Here is a 25,340-nt window from a genome sequence, read left to right as displayed (position 1 = left end):
TTGAGGCCATCATGAATTCGAGGCCAATATGCCCGTTAAGTTCAGACCCAAACGATCTTAGTGCGTTAACTCCAGGACATTTTTTGACCATGGAGCCTTTGAGTGCTCCGCCCGAAGAAACGTTGCTCGATGTTCCGCACAATCGGTTGAATCGTTGGCAATTATTAAATAAGTTGCACCAACAGATTTGGGAACGGTGGTCTAAGGAGTACCTCCAAACTCTTCATCAAAGGGCTAAATGGAATTCTCCGTCTCCAAACGTCCAACTAGGTACCTTAGTGGTAATCCGCCAAAATAATATTCCCCCGCTACAATGGCCTTTGGGCCGTATAATTGAGGTTCATCCTGGATCTGATGGTATAGTTAGAGTGGCCACAGTGAAAACTAATAGTGGTATATATAAACGCTCTATAGTAAAATTATGTCCTTTGCCTTTTGAGCCGTAACAATACTGCGTATTGTGGTGGGCGGTTGTGGTTCGTCCACATAAGTAGGAATAACAATTTTTAATTTTCTTGTTTTTGTAAAGAATATTTTAATTCATTTTCTTTTCAATATTATGGGACACCCCGTATATACGAGTAGGCCAATACCTAATTCAGTGAGTATGTATTAATTTTTATCATTATTTTTAAGTAAAAACCTTAAAGTTTTTTGTATGTAATTACCTGCCTACTCGCCTCATTTTTTAAAAAGACAATTCGCCAACCAACTCTCTTGGTTAACAGTCACTTACAATCATTCCGAAAAGTGTATAGAAACTCAATATAGTCCTCGCGAGTGATTTATACTTTATACTACTCAGCAATAGCAGTACGAAAAATAGCAGGCCTGCTCCAGCTTGTGCAACGAGAAATGACAAGGTAGGAAATATTTTTATTACAATTTACTTTAAGGTCTGGTTTTTTTACTGTTATTTTTTTTATTCTATTTTAAATTCACCCTATGCTAAACAGTCCACTAATAAAGCTCACTGAGTTAGTAATCTCCTCCAAGATGATTTATATATATATATATATATATATATATATATATATATATATATATATATATATATATATATATATATATATATATTTACGGCCAGCTATCAAAGTGAGACCTCACCGACTACCCTACCAAATGAGGACACCCTTAAATCGACGTAATACGTGAGCCGCATTCAGATTTATATAATGTTTGAATAATATCGAAAGTGTTTTTCACCAATATACTCCGAAAATATTATTAAGGAAGAAGTTTTTTTTTTGGAATATATTGTTACCATGTGAGGACCAACTAAATAACTATCAAAGAGAGGACCGCATGAGTTTTTACCTGAAATGTAACCAAGTGAGGTCCTTGATGGATATACAGCGCGCTAAGTGAGACCCAGCAAATCATGTAAGAGGGGTAAATCTATTTTTAGAACAACTACATAATATTGAGATATTATATTCGTGTTATCGTGTTTAGTTCTTAATGTGAAGTTAGGAAATTACAGTTGAAACAATTTTTAAATAAAATAAGAAGTCTGAGGCGACTTAGATTTGCAGGTAAGTTGTTTCTATTTTATTAGAGTATTTTTATTTATTCTTTTTATAAAAATTAATCTTGTTATTTTAAAGGATGTGTTTTGAATTTCTCTAAAAAATTAAACTACAGGTAATTGTAGGTCTAAATTTGATGGGTGGTGGCGGTGCAGTTGATTTTAATTCTAAATGGGATCAAGTAGCTTTATTAAGTTATACTTCCATTTTTGATTTGGCCTGCCTCGTCTTTTATTCGTTGATCCTCCCATTTCCTCTGTCTGTTTTCGTGTCTTTTGTTTTCGTATTTTTTGTGAATTATCCAGTTCTCGCTTGCATATATGTATTATTGTCGTTAATGTTGTATATTCTCTCATTTTAAAGTAATACCCGGTGAAAAACCGAATAAGTTATTATATCTCTGAAAAAAATAATCGAAAGAAAAACAACTATTGTTTGTTTTAAATTCTCCAATATTCATGATTTCTTTAATTTAATATTGGTTAATGACTCTTACACTCACTGAAATAATTTAAGAAAATGTGATAGGCTGAACTGGCCATTTTGATGATTTTGAAAATAAGCACGTCTTGTTTGTTGAATTGGGGAATCCTATTAGAAATAAAAAAATTAGTGGGTATTAATCAGCTGTGCAGTAGGGTGGGCCGAAAAAATATTTTTTTATTCGATCGAAACGGGGTAGGTTTTAAAAGTTGCATTTGGGGTCCTAAAAGAAAACTGCCAAATATTTTTGCTGAAAAAAAATATCTTCAGTCTGCGCATTTGACTTAAAATTTCAGTTTTTTTGGTAAAAAGTAACTTTTTGGAAATAATTTTGTACACATTAAGAAATGAGATAGAATGACCGGGTAGCGTTATATATTTGTTAACACTAATAGAATAACCCCAAACAGTTTCATTTGTCTTATGCAACATCTTCAGTGTGCGCAAGTACCACCATTTTGTGTGAAAATTTGATATTTATACCGGTCGCCTTTTTAAAGGGATTAGTCGTAGATATATTTGAAAGATCAAAAATAGTTGCGTTTAAGTTAGGTAAATTACATTAAAACAATATAGAATTGAAATCAGATAGAGGTTGTCAGTACGGGCACAGTATAAAGAGGGACAGTAGAACCACTCTCCGAAAAATTGGAAGTAAAATTTTCAGTCGCGCATGGCGACCGCGCAATATTCGCAGTCGCTTTTGCCCCACTCTCGCATAGAAACGTACGGATTTTAACAGGAAAAACCCGCATCCACCACTGGTGAATTACCAAATTGCGTACTGCCGGTATTACTTCTTGAGATCAGAGTGCCGACATGGAAGTGGTTTTACTGTCCCTCTTTATACTGTGGTACGGGCTTGTCGAGGCGGTGCGCTTAGTCAACCCCACCCCTTTCCACCTAAGCAGACAAGTTGAGACCTGTATCTGTACCGTCGAGTCGAGACCTGTCGGCAGCGCCCTACTTCGCAGTTCACAGTAGTACAACATTTGTGTTGCGGAAAGGTTGTGTCTGTATTTGCAGTGCATTGTGCGAGTGTAGTTCTGTTTTAATTTAAAACCAAAGTAATTATTTTTAAGTGCTAGGATTAGTTAAGGACCGGTCGTGCGATGGCGTTAAGGACCAGAGATCGTGACAATCGAATTATAGGGAGTGACAAACAATTTAGTGATACAATGTTACCGACCATAATTGATGTTATGAGACACTATAACTATGTGTGGCACGATCTTCAACTTAAGGAAAACGGTAAGAATCCAGATTTCTCTCGCGTAGCTGAAGAAACGTTGGATAAAGTTCAATTGATCTGGCGTAAAGCTTCAATCCCTATGATATCTTACAAAACTATGAGAGATATGTTGAAAAGAAGCTTAGATGAAATGAAAGCTCTAAATAAATCTTTCGAAAGGGATCAACATAAGCAAACATTCTCTTCTCATCTTAGCAAGTTTTTGGAAAAGTCTGCCAAGTTATTTGATGTGTGCACCAGGGCCGGATTAACACTTTTGCCGCCCATGGGCCAGAGGTCTGCCTGCCGCCCTAGCGGGGGTGCAACACCGGGGGGGGGGTCCGGGGCCCCCCCCCGAAAAAAATTGAAATTTAGAGGCAAAATAACGCATTTTGGGACATTTTCCAGCGCTCAACTGTCTCTTGATATTGTAATGGTTTTAGTACCTCTCATGATGAAAACAAGAAACTATGTCCTAAAATTGCGTTTTATTAATTAAAATAAACTATTTGACAAAACTCCGTTAATTACGAAACCATTTTCTACAACCGTGATATTCCATTACTTAAGATTACAATAATAGTAAATAAAATCGTTGTTGATATTATTTTGTGAAACATCATGCAGCTCGTAATTCCCAAACTCAACAATTCTTTTATAGTTTTATGACTATTTTGGCTGAGAATGATTGATTTGGAGTGAAGTGAAAATTCGGCTTCGTTACTCGGCGACGGCTCACCTGTGAATGTGCCCGCAGGCTTTGAGCCATAATCGGTCATTGCTGTCGATTTATGGGCAAAAACAGGACAGTTAGGAAGGGGCTAAAATTAGTAAAAGGTGTACAGAGTAAGACTGCAAAATAAATGATAATTTCTGTATTGAATATAGGATAATAACAAATATATACAACATCGAAATATAACTGTTCAGAGCATACAAATCACATATCCAAACAAATAACTTACTCACTAAATTAGCTTTGTTAAAGTAAATATAACTTAAAACTTCTTCTTTCTTGCACGTGCATTGGAAAAATCATCAACAACTGCACTGAAATCGAGTTTTGTTGTCAGTTCATGTTCTATGGCTAAAACAGCCAGGCTGACGAGTCGTTCTTGAGTCACTGTTGAACGCAGATAGTTTTTTACTCTTTTCAAGGTCGAAAACGATCTCTCAGCAGAACAGTTTGTAGCAGGAGTTGTCAAAAACATTTTCAAACCAATAGCCACGTTGGGAAACAAGTCCTGTAGATTTTTTTCTATCAAAAATCTGTACAAGTTTGATAGTGAAAAGTCTTTTTCGGCTTCTTTGTAGTTTCCTCGGATCAGAAGTCCTTTCAGATGGATGCACTCGCATATAAACTCTGACTCTTCAATGTCTTCAATATAGATTTTCTGCAAAGACGTCGCGTTAGCAGTAATTTCTTCGGTAGTTAGAGTCTTTAATTTTGTTAGAAATGAAAACTTTGCAACGAAGTCTGTGTACACAGAGATCCTTTTGTCTAACTGAAACTGAAGTGTTTCCACGATGATGTCATAACTTTGTTGAAGACAATTTCCCCTAATGTCATCATCCTCATCATAAGTTCTTTCTTCATCTTCTTCTGAAGATTCATCAAAGAACCTCTTTCTTTTCGCCTTTCTTTTTGGGCGATCAAAATCTTGCTGCACCTGCGGCTGCGTCTCTTGTGGAAGTTCTGGCTCATCGTTCTGTCTCATTTCACCTTGCGCAATTTGCAGTTTTTTTTCGCCCTCTTTCTTATAGTGGGTAAACATGTCTTTCATGTTCATCACATACTCTGTGAGTGAGTTGTACAGGATTACAACGCTGTCCACGGTCATATTTTCAGCCTGGATCTTTTCACTGACTGAATTAAATTTTTGAAGTACATCTCCCCAAAGGGCTGCCATGAAACATGTTTCTAGAGACATTAGTTTTCGCAACAACCCTTTGGCTTTGGATTGTGTCTGTTTGTTTTCATGATTGCTTGAAGTCATGTCTATCAGCGTCTTGACCATGGGTTTGTAGTCTTTATTAAGGCTTTTGCAAGCTTCTTCCCTTGCAGACCATCTTGTAACACTGAGAGACTTCAACGACGTGTTCTTGTCCTTTCCTGTGGCCGTGAAATTTGACAGAAGAAGATTCCACCTGTGCGTAGAAGACGAGAAAAAATTGTACAATCCTTGCAAGAGATCAAAGAAATGTTTTGCAAGAGAACAGCATTCTGCTGCGCTTGATCCCACTAAATTTAGTGAATGCGCTGAACAAGGCACATAAAATATCAAGGGATTCTTTTCTTTAAGTCTTGCCTGCAACCCCGAGTACATTCCTGACATATTTGACGCGTTGTCATAGGACTGTCCCCTACAGTTTTGTATGTCCAATCCTTTCGACTGTAGGAAAGAAAGCACTGAGTTCACTAGTTCTTCACCTGTATGACCTTGATTTTTCATAAATTCAACAAAATGTTCTTCAGGGATTCCCAATTCATTCACATACCTTAATATGAAAGACAATTGATCAATGTGTGTTACATCAGGGGTGGAATCTACTATTATAGAATAGTACTTGCTTTTCTTAGCATCATTCAAAATTGTATCAATAACGGTTTTTGCCATTATTTCGATGAGTTCTTCACAAATGGTTGATGATAGGTATGACTGTTTGCCTTTACCCGCTTTCCCATATTTTTCAATGTGTGCTTTCAAAAATGGATCAAATTCGGCAATCAGCTCCAAGCACATCATATAGTTGCCATTTGAAAAAGAACCAAATTTTTCGTCAGTCCCCCTAAAGGCAAGACCACGCGAGGCAAGTTTTTTTATTACGGCCACCACTCTCTGGAGAACTGCCTTCCAATACCTTATTTCTTCTTCCACTTGGTTTTGTAGAAGCTTATCGATCCTCCCGGCTGCTTCTGCTCTTTGTTTGTATACTATTACACTATTGTAGTGAACGTGCGAGTTTTCATGCTCTTTTATTCTCGCTGATGCATGTTTCCAATCACTGAACCCATTTTCAGTAAACTGAGTAGAGGTCGAACTAAACAATTTGCATGGACCACAGAACAAAGAGCCTAAACTTGGTGAGTAAATCAAGAAATCTCTATTTACAATTTCGCCATTTGCAAGTTTTCTGTCGAATAGCCATTTAGCCAACACTCTTTTCCTGTCTGGATATTGCCTTTCAGATTTTTTAAAATCGCAATCTTTATTTTGATTCCATCCATTTTTAACAAAATATTCCCGCGTCTCTTCATTCACTATCCATAAAGCAGGATCATAATTTGGTTTCAAATGGACAGAAGAGTCAGGTTCAGAGACTGTTAATTGATCTTCAATCTCGTCAACAACAAAAGTTAATTCGGATATAGCTGGTTTGATCTTGTCAGTATCAACACATGACGAAGCTGAAGGTGCTGATGCTGAAGGGGTTGAGGGTGAAGCTGAAGGGGTTGATGCTGAAGCTGAAGGGGTTGATGTTGAAACCGGAGGGGCTGATGCTGAAGCTAAAGGGGTTGATGTTGAAGCTGAAGGGGCTGATGCTGAAGCTGGAGGGGTTGATGTTAAAGCTGAAGGCACTGATGCTGAAGCTGTTGAAGCTGAAGGCGTTAATATGGAACATACTTCTAGTTCTACTTCACAAAATTCTTTGACACTTTCTAAAAGCACTGGTTCTGGTGGCACTGGTAGGTTACTTCTTGTAAAAAATGTATCAAGCTTCGCAGTTTTATTTACAACTTCTGTCAATTTTTTTTTCTTCTCTTCGGCTACTTTTTTGTATTGCCACCCACTGAGCCGTTTGCGTCCATCCATTGGTACAGCTGCTTGTTATAGCATCAATGACATCGGAAGTAAAGGTCTGACTGTAAAAAAAAGAATATCTGTATAATTCAAAACTGTAGTACGATACGACAGGAAAAATGAAGCGAAAAAATGAGGGAAGCGAATTTCCTTCCATTACTTATTCAACTCATTGTGAAACCTATACGTATGGCAACATGCCGAATTACATTTTTCCTTATAGAGAACGGAATTAGCTAGAAAATCGAAATTTGCCTTAACATTTTCAGAAAAATATGCTCTACACGAATTTAAAACATAAAGAAGAATTTTTCCCATACGGGCCCCAAAAACCAAAATTTTGGGGTAAAACCCCCCCAAAAAGGGGGTAAATGTTATGGGATTCTTTTGGCTAAATAACTTAGCCGAGATATTGCAAAAAGGAAAGTGTGTGCGTGTGCCGAATTTGAAGAAAATCGGTCAAAAATTGCGACCGCTACAGCGCGGTCTATATTAACTTACATTACCATTACTATAAACAAATAAATATTTCTTACCTCACAAGTTACAATTTCAAAATGTTACTCCGCTCAAAACAAATTACAAAAACGTTAAACCTAAACAGTTAGACAGACTGCAGTACGTGGAGTTGAGACCAGACAACCGAATGACAATGGCGCGTGGCGGTGATGGAGTTGGTGGGGGGAGGGAAGCGGCAAGGCGACAAGACGCCTGCCATCAGCCAATGCTAGCAACTACTACGATCCCACAACTAAATTTCCCGTGCGTAGCGTACGATACAGACTGCCGCCTCGCCCCTTCGACTCACTTGGATAGAGTGGCGTAGCGTAGTGTACTGCGACACATTACACCGCGCAGAGTGTCGCGTTATAAATAAATAATAAACAATAAAATAGTTTTTTAATATTTAATGCTCAGGTTCACTGGTCTTGATAATCGATAATAAAGCTTTATAATCAATCAAAAATAATTACACTTTTTTTTTCTCAAATCCGCCGCCCCAAAATTTTGCCGCCCTGGGCCGCGGCCCAGTTGGCCCGTGCCTTAATCCGGCCCTGGTGTGCACTTGTAAATGTAGTGACTTAAACTCTTGTAGTTATGTTCGTGAAAAAAAGGTCCCTGTAATGGAGCGCGAGTTCTTAATAGACCAAAGAACTGTACGCCAAATGATGATTGGTAATATAGACCTAAAAAGTACGGCACAAAATAAAAAACGAATTATAAGAAAAGAGAAAGAAACCATGAAGGGACAGGAAAAGGAAGAAAAAGAAAAGAAAGAAGTTGACGACAACTTAGACTTCCATCACGATACAGACGAAACCGTTTTGCCACAAATCCCTTCTAAAAATAATACTACAGAAACAGAGCAAACCAGAATTAATATAGGTACTTTTGCTAGAACGTGTGATAGATATGGGATACCAGATAGGCCTGCAGCGGCTTTAGCATCGGTTTTGTTGAAAGATATGGGAATAAAAGAGACGTCTCAAAGTAGCCCAGTTTTTGACAAAAATAAAGTCAGACGGGAAAGAGTAAAGATTCGTAAGGAAATTTTAAGCAAAGATTTAGATGAAACCAATTTATTGCAAGCGCTTTATTTTGATGGAAGAATTGACAAGACCTATTTCATTGAAACTAGTGAAGACGAGAAAAACATCGTCGTGTCCATAAAGAAGATCATTTATCTATTATTCAAGAACCAGGATCAAAATATGTAGGGCACGTCAAACCATTATCAGGAAAAGCTGTGGACATAGCTAATTCAATCATGCAGTTTATGTCAGATAAACAAATTAGTTTGTCGGAACTGGTTTGTGATGGATGTCCAACTAACACAAGCAAAAGTAATGGTGTTAATAGGAATACTGGAAACTGTTTGGGGTTATTCTATTAGTGTTAACAAACATATATAACGCTGCCCGGTCATTCTATCTCATTTCTTAATGTGTACAGAATTATTTCCAAAAAGTTACTTTTTACCAAAAAACTGAAATTTTAAGTCAAATGCGCAGACTGAAGATATTTTTTTTCATCAAAAATATTTTGCAGTTTTCTTTTAGGACCCCAAATGCAACTTTTAAAACCTACCCCATTTCGATCGGATAAAAAAATATTTTTTCGGCCCACCCTACTGTGCAGTCATAATTAGTTGTAATTGTATAGATCATATACACAAACGAGAATAAACTTATTTTTGACCTTAAAAAAAATAAAATAGTTTTGTGTGTTGTGTAAAAAGGAATTCATTTTTTTGATATAACCGAAAACTGGAGCTGTGCCAACACTTCTTTCATATTTAATCTACTGTCCATGTCCATCGTCTGTCCTCCTTTCCCATTATTTGGAATTCTTTAGTCATCATTTTTGTTATGTTTCTTGACTTTCTTTTATTTGGACGTAATACCAAATTATATTTATACTATACGTATATTATATCGGATATAAAATCCCTAAACATGTCGATTTTTATTTTTAAATTGCACTTTTTTGGCATATATTTATATCATACTAGTGATGTCCTCCATCTGGGTGTGATGACGTAATAGATATTTTTTTAAATGATAAATGGGGTTCGAGTGATGAGTGATAGTTTATTTAAAATGTTTTTAAATTCTCCTTTCAAGAATATAAACATTACCAAAATTATTTATACAGGCTGGTCAAAAAAAATAATTTTTAAATTAAATTAATTCGCACACGGAGAATGTATGTAATTTATTTAATTTAAAATACATTTTACATTACATGTCAGAAAACATAAAAAATATTTATATGACAAAATAAACATTGCTTTTCGCTTAAATTGGAGGTTCAAACTACCAAGACGCAGGTGGGTGGCATATTTAACACTGAATTTAAGCGAAAATTAATGTTTATTTGTCATCTAAATATTTTTTTTGTGTTCTGACAGCAGTACAATGTATTTTGAATTAACTAAATTACATACAGTCTTCTTTTGTGTGAATTTAAAAATTATGGAAAATTATTTTAAATATAAAGATAATTAAATACCCTTTCAAATAAGCTGTCACACTAACCTTATTCTCATTTAAAAAAGTTATCGATTACGTAATCACGCCCAGATGGATGACGTCACTATATATACCAAAAAATTATAATTCAAAAATAAAAATCGACCTATATTGGGATTTCTCTTCAAAATTGCCCATTCTGGGAAAATGAATTTATTCCATAATTTTGCCCCTCTCTATATATACGATGATGCAAAAAGCATCATATTTTTCTCTATATTGGTTTAAACAAGTGCATTGTGATTAGCATGTTGGATGAATAGTTTAAGAATATCAACTACATATAAGTAAAAATAGTACTTATTTACATGACAAGGATTTTATGTTGCTTTTAGAATGGACAGGAAATCTAAAATTTTAGTAAATGCACTTAAAAAGTCCGATAGAATTATATTGGACTTTTTAAAAATTCCTGCATACGAAACTACTAAAGGAACAACTGCAGACGAGAGAAATAGTTTCCTGAATGCCATGGTAAACTTTACAACCGGTAAGTTTTACATAATTTTAATTACGTCCTAATAGCTTGAACTTCACGTAAAATAATAAAAAAAATTAATAGTAATTTTCATAGACCCGAGAAAAAAAACTTTTTATTAAATATACTCGGTTTGATCTTTAACAAAAGTTTAAGCTGTATAATAAGAAATATAGTATCTTTGAAGTTTTGGGTTTAATTAATCGCAGAATCAGAAGTAGTATTACTAAAAGTTTTTGTGTTATTGGTCATAGAAATATACCAAATTGAGTAATTTTTATTTTGTGATTAATAGGTTTAAAAATTAGGAAACGAAAATGTAAAATTCCTTTCAATTATTTTAGAACATCTGGATAATTATAAAACCAATATTACACCTATTTCCAAAATGCAAGTTGATGAAATATCGTCAACAGAGAAAGTGTATAATACAAGAGTTTAAGCCAATAAAGCAAAAAAGGATATTTGTTCTAATGACAACAATTATACTGAAGATGTAGATCATGTTGATAAAGTATCATCAACTCTTAACGAACATAACGCTAGCGAACATAATATTAGCAGTGATGAAGAATACATTCCAGAATCAGGAGATGAGTCTAAAGATTCTACTTCAGATTTTGAAGTTTTTGAAAAACGTGAAACAGAAGCACTTCCCGTTCAAGTAAGTATTCAGAAAGAATCACTAGTAAGACATAAAAAATTATTTCTCTATACCTAATCTTTATTTCTGTATTCAGCAAGTAACTGCCTTAAGCATTTTTGTCTTTAAACAATGTTAAAGATTTTCGAAATTTTACGATCAAATGTTTATAACTCTGCGTCTAATATTCTGTTAGCGAAGAACAGGTACGATAACAAAATTTTGTTTTTCAAAACAGTAAAAAAATCGAGTCACCTTTGTATTCTTTTATTACATAAAAAAATATCGAAGGAACTTAATTTTTTTTAAATGTTACGAAACAAATAGTGGGATGCATCATCGTGATGCGAGGTTTAGATAAATATTAGATATTGTTTTAATATATTGAAATTTATTACATCTACAATAATCATTGACTTTGCAATTGACTTTTGTGTTCTACCTGTCAAAGGTATTTGAGTATTTTTGTACAGTCATGTTTCTAAATGTTTCCATGATTTTACAAACATAATATTTTTTAACATTCTGCCTTTAAAGAGTCTCATACTCGTTATACAGGGTGTCCCGGAAAATAGTGCGTTCCTTTAAGGTATGGAGAGAATACACAATTTGGAACAAAAAAGTCCTATACCATTTTTTTCTAAAGGTAACCGTTTAGCAAAAAAAGTTAACATTGTTTTCCATATACATGTATTTTAATGTTTGGAAATTTTAATAAACTGGCAACATCGTACGCACTACGGCATAATAACATAATAAGAACTCGTTTGTGATTGTGATTAACAGTATTTAAAATAATCCAACCTAATAGTAGGTAATACTTATGTATTTACTATTTGTTTACTAAAATTATTTTCTTTTGAAATGTATTGAAATACCTATTGCATAATTTTAAACGAATTACACATCTTTTAACATAAAAACACATCTTTTAACTAAACTAGTATTATGTATTTAGTAAGGTTTAAATGGGTTGAATGCTGAGTATTGCTGAGGGATTTAACTGAATTACATAGTTTTAATAGTTTACAGTGGAACTTAAATACACCAGATAATGTCTCAGTAATTTGTTTACTTGTGAACTGAAATAACTAAGTTGTACTTACTTGAAAATAATTAATATACCGAATAGATGTTTCAAGTAACCTTTCACAAACACCATTCATAGGTAATAACATAATAGGTAATACACTCACTATTCGAAAACATTTTCGGCATTGACACTAAACAGGATTCTTTAAAACTATCTCTTTACTATCATCTTCTATCTATTTACATGGGACTGTCTATGCTTAAATTTGCGTACCGCACATAGTTGTCAGATTTAAATTTGGATACCAAAAGACATTTTAATTTTTTGGTCAAACGGTTGCATTTAGAAAAAAATGTTATAAGAGTTTTTTGTTCTACATGGTGCCTTCTACCTATACCTTTAAGGAACGCACTATTTTCCGGGACACCCTGTATTATGTACCACACGACGCCCCCGTGTGTTATAACATATTTTGCATCACTAGATTACAAAAGAAATTGAAGGTACCTTTGGGAAAATTAAACAGCATAATTAGAAATTCCTAATTTAGCTCTCTTCTGGGTAATAAAAAAGAAACATTTACAATGCAACAATAATAATTGAGTAAACTGATTTTAAAAATTTGTTACTTGTGATGTCATATATGGTATTAAAAACAGTGTTTTGTCAAATTTGTTGATTTATGGTAGCTCTTTTAAAAGACTACATTCAAATCGGTAGACCGGTTCATCAATTCTTTTTGAACCTACTGTTGCCACATTTTTTTAACGACTCGGGAAGAAGGTCTTGGGGTTCTGAGTGAATATCGATATTTGAGGTTCTTTATTATCCATATAAATAAAATACTTTACTATGTACTATGTTAAAAATATTTTACTATGACTATTTATTTTAAAATTATCGATTCGTAAAATTAATTGATTATTAAAAACATAATATATTTCAATATAACAGACTAGTTTAGAACCTTGTTTCACAAAGATGCAGTACAGTTTAGGAACATTGCAACTCTAACTGTTCATGAAGTTAAAACTTTTTACCCTAATAGGCTATTGATTATGTAATTAGGAAAGGAACTACAACGTTAACGGGGTTTTATTGATTCATATAGTCGATGGATCTCTATATATTAAAAAACAGCGGAGTGCTACCATTTAAAGCGGTGCGTTTTTGAGAAAGGGGTGAATTAGTCCCTAGGCACAGGGCAAACTAATGTGAGTTCTATGCACTTTTGGTACAAACACGTCTACAGGAAAATTGTTTCAGGTTAAATTTACTAATAAAATATCATATCTTAAAGTCAAAAATATTTTTTTTACAAAAATATGTTTAAATAAAAAGCAAGAAAAAAACACGAAAGATAGCAATTTTGTTTTTTGTCCCATAACTTTTTTCCACGGGAATATAGGTATAGGCATTGCTTCACAGGAAACAAACTTTCATCCTTCCTCTATAAAATGACGTTTAGTAGAAGTCTCTGTGATTTACAGTTTCCACAATATGATTTTTCAAAGTTCGCCACGCACGGCGATTTTGGGCCATTTTCCTTGTTACTTCGCAAACATTGTTCTGTAACTTTTTTCTACACAGCTTTAGGTATATCTAATGTTACATTTATTAGGAATAAAAGTCAATTACCTTTAAAATGGTCTACTGTAGAAAGATGTTTGACTATTTTTAAGCAAGATATGGTTTTTCAAAGTTTTATACGTTTAATGATTTTTGATATATTTTACGATTATTTTTAAATTTCTAAATATAACTTTTTTATTGTATATTTAGGTATATACGTTGTGCAATAAAAAAGAAAGCTTATTCTCTTTACTTTAAAATGGTGTAATTTAAAAAAATACTGGGACTATTTTTAAACAAGATATGCTTTTTCAAAGTGTGACATATACACATGCAATAGGTCCCACTAAGTTGGAACCGTATGGAACTTTTTTATTGTTAACTTTATAAACAAAAATTATTTTTTATAAAATGCTCTGCATAGTCTAAAAGTCTAAACCGTAAGATGCAATCATCAAATATAAAATTTTATTAATAGTGTACGAGGTATGTTAAAAAATATGAATTTCGCTCATTATATTTCACAATATCGAAAAGTGTTATTAAGAAAAGTTATTTGGAATCAAAAATTCTGTTATAATATGCAATTATGCTCTTCTACTTGAAAAAAATAAAAAAAATTAAAATTTTTTCTCAAATTTCGAATACCTTTGGATATCCTACGGATATCTTGTTTAAAAAGAGCCCTAGAATTTTTTGAAATACACCAATTTAAAGTAAAGAAAATAAGCGTTTTTTATTCCACAATGTATAAAACTAAAGTTACAAGAAAAAAGTCATAAAGGAGAAAGTTAAAGAATAATCATAAAAAATATCAATAATCATTAAAAGTATAAAACCTTGAAAAGGCATAACTTGCTTAATAATAGTCATACAACCTTATACAATAGACCAATTTAAAGGTAATTTACTTGTCTTTTTACTAAATGTACCATTGCATATACCTAGAAATTTGTATAAAAAAGTTACAGAACAATGTTTGCGAAATAATGGGGAAAATCGTCCAAAAATTCTGTGAACAGCGAACTTTGAAAAATACTATTTCGGAAACTGTAAATCTTATAGACTTCTACCTAACGGCATTTTAAAGACAAAGGATGAAAGTTATTTTTCACTGAAGCAAAGCCTATACCTATATCCCTTTGGAAAAAAGTTATGGGACAAAAAACAAAATTTCTATCTTCCGTGTTTTTTCTTGCTTTTCTTTTGAATATATTTTTGTAAAATAAATTATTTCTTGACTTTAGAATGTGATATTTCGATAGTAAATTTAACCTGGAACAATTTTCCTGTAGACGTGTTTGTACCAAAAGTGCATAGACCTCGCCCTAATTCACCCTGTGCCTAGGGACTAATTCACCCCTTTCTCAAAAACGCACCCATTTAAATGGTAGCACTCCACGGTTTTTTTAAATTTAGATGTCCATTGGCCACATGCGACAATAAAACCTCGTTAACGTTGTAGTTCGTTTTAGCTCTCTTATTTTGAACATAATCAATAGCCTATAAATATTATAGGGATAAAATTATTTCCAGGTATCGAACAAAAAAAATAAACGGGTTTGGACCAAGAAAGATCATTGTTTTTATTGCTATACTGATGTATCTAAATTCTCCAGACACATTATAAGACACCATGAATGCGAAATAAAGGTACAAGAGATCCTGTCATTACCAGTGGGACATAAAAGACGGAAATATCTTTTTAATAAATTAAGAAATGAAGGAAATTTTTTAAAAAGTATAACTAAAGAAGATGTTGTACCTATACGAAAACCGGTAGCAGAAAATTCAGATCAACCAACAACATCGACATATCTACCATGTAAATATTGTAAGGGATTTTATAAGAAACGAGCTCTTTATAGACATATAAAGAAGTGTGTTCACAATGATGAGAGTCATAAGTATGGCAGAACTCTTGCACAAGCTGAGGGACAGACTTTACTTTCGTCCTATCGCTTTAATGATTTATTAAGAAAAGAAATATTTCCAAGAATGCGAGCCGATAATATTTCTTTTATTGCTAAAACAGATCAACTTATATGTGCTGTGGCAGCTAGGTATTTAAAAAGCCAAGGGATAAACAATTTCGCGTTGTTGCTTCACGCAAAATGCGGCAATTGGGTTCTTTACTGATCGAAATTAAGAAAAAAATTAAAGTTAAATCTTTGCAAGAAGTGCTAGATCCTATTTACTTTGACATCATAGTAGAAAGTACAAAGCAGATATCTAAATTTGATCCTAGATCAGAAACGTACGGTGCACCGTCATTAGCGTCCAATATGGGAACACTTTTAAAGGAATGTCTTGATGTCGCATATAATATGCAACTTAAAACATGTGCAATAGAAACGGATGCTATGAAAAAACTTAAAGCGTTTAAAGATCTCATTACTAGCGAATGGCAATATGAAATATCAACTATAGCTAACTCCTATTTGAGCCAGAAGAAATGGAATAAGCCATCTCTCGTACCTCTGGCAGAAGATTTAACTTTACTGAGGTCATATTTACTGACTGAAGCCGAAAAATGTCGAAATACTTTAAATGACAATCCAGAGGACTTAAAAGCATTTAAGACTCTTCAAGAAATATCTTATATCCAATTACTTCTGCTAAATAGAAGAAGAGCAGGGGAACTGCAGAGAATCACTGTAAAAACCTATACAACAAACATAAATAATACCAGTTCAAGTGAATTTGACGATTGTATAAGTGAAAGTGAGAAAATTCTTATAAAATCATTTAAACGAGTAGTTATTAAAGGAAAAAGGGGTCGAGGTGTCCCTGTCCTTTTTACAGACGAAATGGTAAAAAATACTGATATATTGTTGAAATTTCGAAGATATTTTATTGCAGAAAGTAATATATATTTATTTGCTAGTACTACATCTTCTAGTAGCATAAGTGGAACAAAAGCGATGAATAAACGTGTGCGAATTGCTGGTGTAAAGAATGCAGCTGCATTAACATCCACGAAACTTAGAAAGCATTTGGCGACAATGTCGCAAGTCATTAACCTTACCGAACAGGACTTAGAACAGTTGGCCATTTTTATGGGCCACACATCTGATATCCATAAAACTTATTATAGACTTCCAAATGATGTTTATCAAATGGCTAAAGTATCCAAATTGCTTCTTCTAAATGAGACTGGAGAAGCGTCAAAGTTTAAAGGGAAACGTTTGGATGAAATCAATATAAACTTAGATCCTGTTAAAGATGAATCAAATGATGAAATAGAAGAATCACACGAAATAATGAGCGACAGGCTTACAGCAACTAAATATGATGGCCAAGTGAAAGTAAGTATACCTATTTTCAAATTTGTAGTTTTTATAATAATGAAAGACTTGAATTTTGTGTAAGTATTAAAAAATAACCTGTCAAATATCACACGATAGTAACAATAAATAAGAAAACAATGCTCCAATTTTTGTTCTTAAACTTGTTTCCAGGCGACAATAGTCACTTGAGCCTTCCAGGCTCACGTGACTATTGCCAGGCAACAAGTTTCCGAAAAATTGTCGCATTAATGTCAATTTATTCTCACTCTCTAGTGATATTAACGCCGAAAATAGTGCTTGTTTTTATTATCGTAAAAATTGTTTCACATAATTTAAACGTTTTTTAGCTATATACAGTGAGGACGTTTGAGTTGGAATACATTCATTTTCTCGGAAATGGGGGACCCTAGAGATAAATCCCGAAACAGGTCGATTTTTTATTTTTAAATTATAATTTTTTGGCATATATATCATACTAGTGACGTCATCCACCAGGGCGTGATGACGTAATCGATGATTTTTTTAAATAAGAATAGGGGTCGTGTGCTAGCTCATTCGAAAGGTTATTCAATTCTCTATTCACTAGTATAAACATTAAGATAATCATCTATAAAATGTACCCAAAAGAAACTTTTTTTTTAATTTAATGCAAAAAAAAGGTTGGGCACTCTGTATAAATAATTATGTCAATGTTTATATTAGTGAAGAGAGCATTGAATAACCTTTCGAATGAGCTATGACACGATCCCTATTTTAAAAAAATTATCGATTACGTCATCACGCTCAGATGGATGACGTCACTAGTATGATATATATGCCAAAAAATTATAATTTAAAAATAAAAATCGACTTGTTTCGGAATTTATCTCCAGAGTCGCCCATTCTCGAGAAAATTAATTTATTCCAACTCAAACGTCCTCACTATATTAATGCTTTGGAACTTTCCTTTTGTGGATAGTTTGGTATATTGGAATATAAAAATAACAAAAATGCATTTATTATAATATATTGCCTGTTTTGTAATAAAGTTTAATAACATATTGTAAATGACCTAAATTAATACACTTTTTTATATAATTTATATTTGGTTCTAAATCCTACTGCCAAAATTATGAACATTTTTGCCTGAATAAAACGTTATTCTGGTCATTAGGATACTATTAAGGCGTTTTTGATTGTGACGTTAAATGCTGCAAATTCATAAATATTTTCATAAATATAAATATTTCTGTCTTAAAAAATTAGAATAACCTATAAATAATAATTTACTCTTTGCCTTAAAACAGTTGAAAGCAATCAATTAAATTACAAAATTAAGAAAATTCACTTTTCCGGAAAAACCCAGTAATATCGACGTGAATATTTAATATTTATACATCTATTAAAACATAAATTCAATTTTAACGCAACAATGAGGAATAATAATAGCACTTCTTGTACCTAAATAAACAGGTAGCTACGCCTAAGAAATGTTGATTTACCTCTCTTATAACCAAAACAAAGTATAGAAGGTGGTCTAGAAACAAAAAAATAATAATTATTCTATTTTCTAAAATGTATTAAATGTTTTGTATAAAATATTTCGTTTTAGGAAAAAGACAATATTATAAATCCAATCAAAGTAACTCAAAAGAAAAAACGAATTTTGGAACCTTGGAACAATTTGCAGAAAGAAAAAGCTCTAACGTATTTTAGGAATCATGTTCAACAGGAAATTGCTCCAAAAAAAATGAATGTTTGATGTTGAAAGAAGATAACACGGAACTTTATTCAAATAAAACATGGGAGAAAATAAAAATATTTATTGTAAATTCCTACAACAAAAAATGAATTTCAATTCCTAATATAACTTTTTGTCCAATAAAACATGTAAAGAAATTTTATTATTAATAAAGATAACAAAAAAATACATTTTTATTATTGTTTTAGAGTAGTTTTAATAAATAAAATATTGGAACATAATATTTTGTGTATCACTAGGACAAATGATATTCTTTCTTTCTTTCACTTACTACTCCTGTAAGGCCCTTTTCAGGGCGTAGGCGGGACCGCCGGATTTACACCTCCGAAGCACGGAGATGAAAGTTAAAACTGAAAAAAGAACGAAAGATGACGATTTTCAAGGCTCAAAAACATTAAGTATAAAACATAATTTGTGAAATTACGAAGTACCTAAATTCAAGTTCAAACCTTATTCTATCAGTTCTTGATAAGTCTTTTAGACTTATTTCATTTTGAAACATTGTTTTTTAGTTGTTAATGCCCGTCTCCCCATAAGGAACCTTCCTCATTAACAATTAAAAAAATATGTTTAGAATAAAATGCGGCTAAAATTCTTATCGAGACCTGATAGAAAAAGGTTTGAACTTGAATTTATGTACTTTATGATTACAAAAATGATATTTTTACTTGTGTTTTTGAGCCTTGAAAATTGTCAACTTTAGAGAAAAATTACAAAATACCTTTTTGTTTAGAATGATCTAAAAAATCTCATATTCTATCTGTCCGGGTCGAAATTTTTTTAAACTCATAAGAAAATGTCATTTTTTAATTATTAATCAATTAAAAAGTTAAAACAAGATTAGATCGGGCAACCCTTGTTTTTTTTTTTAATTGTTAACATGCTAAATTACATATCCAATAATTTTTATCCATTAAAGAGATCGGTGCAAATCGACCTCTACTCGGATCCTCTACACTCTACCTACTATTAAATTATAATAATAATAGTCTCTCGTTTTATACCGCTCACGTGGCTTTGGGAGTATAGCAGGGTAGTCTGCTATATCTAGGGCCTACGGTATACAAGGAAGGTAACAGGGCGAGTGCTACGCTTCAACCGCCTATTATTACGCCTGATTTTAACCAAGGTACTCATTTTATTCAAGCTGAGTCGACCTGGGGCCTATAAACATTTTTTAAAATGTCTAGTTGTTCTTGCCGGCGCGCGGTAGGATTTGAACTCCGGCCTACCAGCACACGAGCGAAGCACACTACCGCTTAGCTACTCCGGTCCTTAAGTTAAATGAATATTTTTAATAGAAAATACATATGTAGTATACCAATTTCTTTACAATAATTTACCAACAAGAATCAAATAATTTTTGTTAATACAAATAAATGTAGATATTATATTTTACGTATACTGTTTCAAAATTTAAATCTAAAAATATTGACCTACATAATATTATATTTTTAAGGTACTAATAAATTGTGGTCTCTGATTTCTAAATTCTCGAAATATTAACCTCAACATCTTAAACGTATCAATCAATTTATATAAATTTACTAAATACTGAACCCACGCTCGACAACGATGGCAAATATGTATGTCAGAGAAACAAAAAGTTTTCACTTAGCTGTAACTACGAAACAGTAAGTGAGTTCAAAATATCAAACAAATAACGCTGTTCAGTATTTTCCATATCATCAAATCTATAAATAGACATTTTTATTTACACAAAATACCATAAATATAACACTAATAATATACTAACTGCCAAGCTAGGACCAGCGAAAATATATGACCAATTTCTGGTCCTCACTTGTTCCGATGTATATTTTAACATGGGCCACAAAGCGAATTGTTAATAAATATACTCCCGAAAAGACGCCGACAGCGGCCGAATTGAGAACTACGATATACGTATTTTAACGTATAACCAACAAAACGAGACCCAATTTTTTTCTTGTAAAAAATAATTCTACAACGATTGTAAATACCAAATAATGATTTTACACACCGGTACCAAGTGAGGACCATATATCGGTCCTCACTTGGTCGCGGTCCTCACTTCAACCGCAATTTCGCCATGAAACTGGCTCACTTGGTAATATAGACATAAATATATATATATATATATATATATATATATATATATATATATATGAGCAATATTTCTACTTTTCGGTGAATTTTGTGGGGAGGGTCCTCGGATTTTCTTCTAATTTTAGTATGTTATTGGACCTATTTAAAAAACGTTATCCTGAGAGTTACAGACCCCTAGGGGCCTTAGAGCCCTAGTTAGGGCCCGTCAAAGACCCAAAAAAGGTCGTTTTTGCCGTATATTTGACAGGCTGTATATCGGCTCCCATTTAACCGATTTTGACTTACCAAACGTCATTGTCTTTGTAATTTTAAGTAGTTTTTTCAGTGACAATTTCAAGGCTTTAGTCAATAACCCTGATTTTTGGGACCATTTTAAGTAACGCTAAAAATTTCAAAAAATTACTATTTTCAAAAATTTATCAAAAATCTAATTTTAATCCGATTTTCATTTTCTGGACGACAGTTAAAAGGTATTAAAAAGGGCTTTAAAATGGTATTTTGTGAGTTAAAATCCATTCAGTAGAAGTGGAGATAAAACAGATTGAAAATAGACATTTTTGTAAAAATGGGGATTTTACGCATTTTCAAAGTGCTGGCACCTTTTGGGGTATATATTAAATTGTACAAAAATTTTTTTACAGGCAGTTTTTTTATATAGATAATAACGTTTCATTGGAGATTTTCTTGGCCCGAGCCTCTATCTACCTTATATAGCCCTCTAAAAATGAGTATTTTGTTACTCAAATGAGGCAACTTAACAAACAACTTACGGCTTATTTCTATCAATCAGATAGCCTGAAGACTTTATCTATCACAGATTATAAAAGTACAGATTAAAACCTTTTATTTAAGGGGTCATACAAACTTCTAGGTAGCCTAGAAGTGCAGTTATGATATTTCAAAGTCTTAACTAAAATCAAAGTATCAATTCTGTGAACGCTACTTTTATAGACTAAGAGCCGCTATAGATGAAATTTGATAATTATTTTAAGCACGACAAAAGCCTAAAACTTAAATAGTAGAACCTAAAAGAAAAGCTATGAACACTCTGCCGTCACTTTTTAGAGGCACACACCTCGACAGTGGCGCATCAAACATTCTACTTATGGAGGGGATAAATAAATTAAAAGGTACCCCCCTCACTCCCAGAATAATTTTTTTTATTTTTTAAAGTTATACGTGATTCAAAAATAAGACTCAGTGTAATTTCAACCCGCCTCCCCTGTTTTCCTACCCCCACCATCAAAAAGTTCATTTCTCGTTTTTTATTTTTTTTAGGTGGGATGTAATCAATTTTAAAATTTCAAAAAATTCACACGCATACTTGTGGCTTTTACAAAACATGCCTATTTTTTATAGACACGTAGGTTGAGTGACGTAACCTAAAAAAAATTATTTTTTATTTTTATAAACTTTTAAACGAAAAACTTTTTTTGGGGATGGCTGTTGGACTATTTTGTTTAAATCTTGTGTATTTTATCAAATGCTATATTTCTAATTTATTTCAGAAGTTTCCGTAAGGTTCTCCATCTTCAAAAATCAAAAAAATTGTTTTTCGAGGGGGTTTTTGGGGGTTTCAACGTATTTCTCCAATTTTTAAATATTCTACAGGACACAGTTACTTCAATTTACATATAACCTGTAAAAAAACATTAATTTAATCTATTTTGAAGTCTATAAAATAGGGAAAATCACCAAAAATCCCCTAAAAAACAGTTTTTTGGATTTTTTGGTGGTGGGGGAAGGGGGATGGGGGTGGTGTGTTAAAATTACACTGAGTTTTATTTCTTAATAACGTAGAACTTTAAAAAATTAACAAAATTGAATTCTGGGTGTAAGGAAGGGTACCTTTTAATTTATTTATCCCGTTCATAAGTGGAAAGTTTGATGCGCCACTGTCGAGGTATGTGCTTCTAAAAAGTGACGGTATAGTGTTCATACGTTTTCTTTTAGGTTTTATTGTTTAAGTTATGGCCTCTTATCGTGCCTAAAATAGTTAACAAATTTCACCCATAGCGGCTCTTAGTCTATAAATGTAGCGTTCACAGAATTGATACTTTAATTTTAGTTAGGATTTTGAAATATCATAACTGTACTTCTAGGCTACCCAGAAGTTTGTGTGAGCCCTCAAATAAAAGGTTGTGATCTCTACTTTTCTAATCCGTAATAGTTAAAGTATTCAGGCTCTCTGATTGATAGAAATTGGCCGTAAGTTGTTTGTTAAGTCACCTCATTTGAGTAACAAAATACTCATTTTTAGAGGGTCATATAAGGTAGATAGAGGCCCGGGCCAAGAAAATCTCCAATACGAAGTTATTATTTATATAAAAAGCTACTACTAAAAAAATTTTTGTACAATTTAATATATACCCCAAAACGTGTCAGCACTTTGAAAATCCGTAAAAACGCGATTTTTACAAAAATGTCCATTTTCAATCTGTTGTATATCCGCTTCTACTGAACGGATTTTAACTCTTGAAATATTGCTTTAAAGACATTTTTATTACCTTTAAATCGCCGACCAGAAAAATAAAATCGGATTAAAATTAGATTTTTAACAAATTTTTGAAAATAGCAATTTTCTGAAATTTTTAGCGTTACTTAAAATGGTCCCAAAAATCAAGGTTATTAATTAGAGACTTGAAATTATCATTGATAAAACTACTTAAAATTATAAAGAAAATAACGTTTGGTGAGTTAAAATCGGTTAACTGGGAGTCGATATACAGCCTGTCAAATATAGGCTAAAAACGACCTTTTTTGGGTCTTTGACGGGCCCTATCTAGGGCTCTAAGGCCCCTAGGGGGCTGTAACTCTCAGGATGACGTTTTCTCAATAGGTCCAATAACATACTAAAATTTGAAGAAAATCCGAGGACCCTCCCCACAAAATTCACCGAAAAGTAGAAATATTGCTCATATATATATATATATATATATATATATATATATATATATATATATATATATATATATATATATATATATATATATATATATATACATTTGAGTTAGCTAGAAGCAAGAGCTGTTCTGAGAGCTTGACTGATGAGCTGTAGACAGCGAAAACGTTCTCAAGATGGCAGCACAGACGAGGGTGAGAATATTTATTTCCCGTATATTATTTTGCATATTATTTTCATACTTTTGAAAAGTAGAAAGTTGCGATTATTTCCTGCTTGTTTGACGCCGTAGGTATTTTTAAATAAATACGAGGTGACATCTAGTGGCTTCAAAGTGGAAGCACAGAGCGGTTTCGTACCGAAACGAGCAAGGTAGGTTGCTTCTAGCTAACTCAGATTGCGCTAGTCCCATAAGGACTGCATGGCTGTCTTACGGCCGCGGGTATACGGAAGGAATATTCTACATCTTCGTCTGTTCTGAGAGCTTGACTGATGAGCTGTAGACAGCGAAAACGTTCTCAAGATGGCAGCACAGACGAGGGTGAGAATATTTATTTCCCGTATATTATTTTGCATATATATATATATATATATATATATATATATATATATATATATATATATATATATATATATATATATATATATATATATATATTGCTTATTTCCTGACCGTGAATTTTTAAATAGTTGGTTTTTAATTCCTGGGTTTTCGGTCTGTTATAAATAAAACACTTGATTTTGCTTAGACGTTTCGGCTGTTTGCCATTTTCAATAAGCACTTTTAATTATTAAACATTACACTGTTAACAAACATATTTTATATACCATACACGTAATATTTTGAAAATTTAAAAAAATGCACATCGTGTTTCTCTAAGATGTTATGAGAGAATGCCAGGCATTGGGCATATGGTAAAAGCACTTCACAACGGTTTTGGATGGTGGTCGTAAAACCAAAACGATAATATACAGGAGATCAAGTTACATAAGATACGAAAGAAATAAATCTGACTAATGTTTAACTTTTAATAATGGGAGCAATATTTTTTGTAGTTATGATCTGAGTATGTAACTCGAAATATGAATACTGAGGTGCGTATTTTTTTTTGTATTTTATACGGAACAGAGGCTTGAACGCTAAAACAAGGATATTCATTAATGATAGAACATTATAATAGAACAGAGTATTTGATATGTGGGCATATAGAAGATTTTTAAAAATAACCTTGGTTCAAAAGATTAAGAGACAACCACGTTTTGTAACCGAATGAAATAAAGAAAAATGAGATATTAAATACAATTAAAATAAGAAATTTACATTATTTGGAAACATGTTATGAGAAATGAGATATGTGTTTATGTAGATCGTTATATAGGAAAAGATACTGGACAGAAGAAGCTTAGGACGCTGACATATATCCTGGCTAAACAAAATTGATGTAATGATACAAACTGCAACTCTGTGGAGTTGCTATAAGAGGTAGCACGTAACAAAAAAATAAAAATGCCGTA

At 32.7% G+C, this 25,340-nt stretch overlaps 2 protein-coding genes across 2 annotated transcripts in view; one reads left to right on the top strand and one right to left on the bottom strand.

The window, feature by feature from the left end:
- LOC126881377 (GATA zinc finger domain-containing protein 14-like) overlaps window positions 1-25,340 on the bottom strand; it is a 186,970-nt gene that overhangs the window by 36,879 nt on the left and 124,751 nt on the right. The gene's annotated exons all lie outside the window — the stretch shown is intronic.
- On the top strand, window positions 9,770-18,835 carry LOC126882618 (uncharacterized). Its single transcript, XM_050647592.1, has 4 exons — window positions 9,770-10,568; window positions 10,901-11,220; window positions 15,341-17,112; window positions 18,686-18,835. The coding sequence occupies exons 3-4, from the start codon at window positions 15,919-15,921 to the stop codon at window positions 18,833-18,835; spliced, it is 1,344 nt and encodes a 447-aa protein (XP_050503549.1). The 5' UTR covers window positions 9,770-10,568; window positions 10,901-11,220; window positions 15,341-15,918.

The sequence above is a fragment of the Diabrotica virgifera genome, chromosome 3 (genome assembly GCF_917563875.1).
Source record: "Diabrotica virgifera virgifera chromosome 3, PGI_DIABVI_V3a".
NCBI lineage: Eukaryota > Metazoa > Arthropoda > Insecta > Coleoptera > Chrysomelidae > Diabrotica > Diabrotica virgifera.
This window is presented reverse-complemented; position numbering and strand designations above follow the sequence as displayed.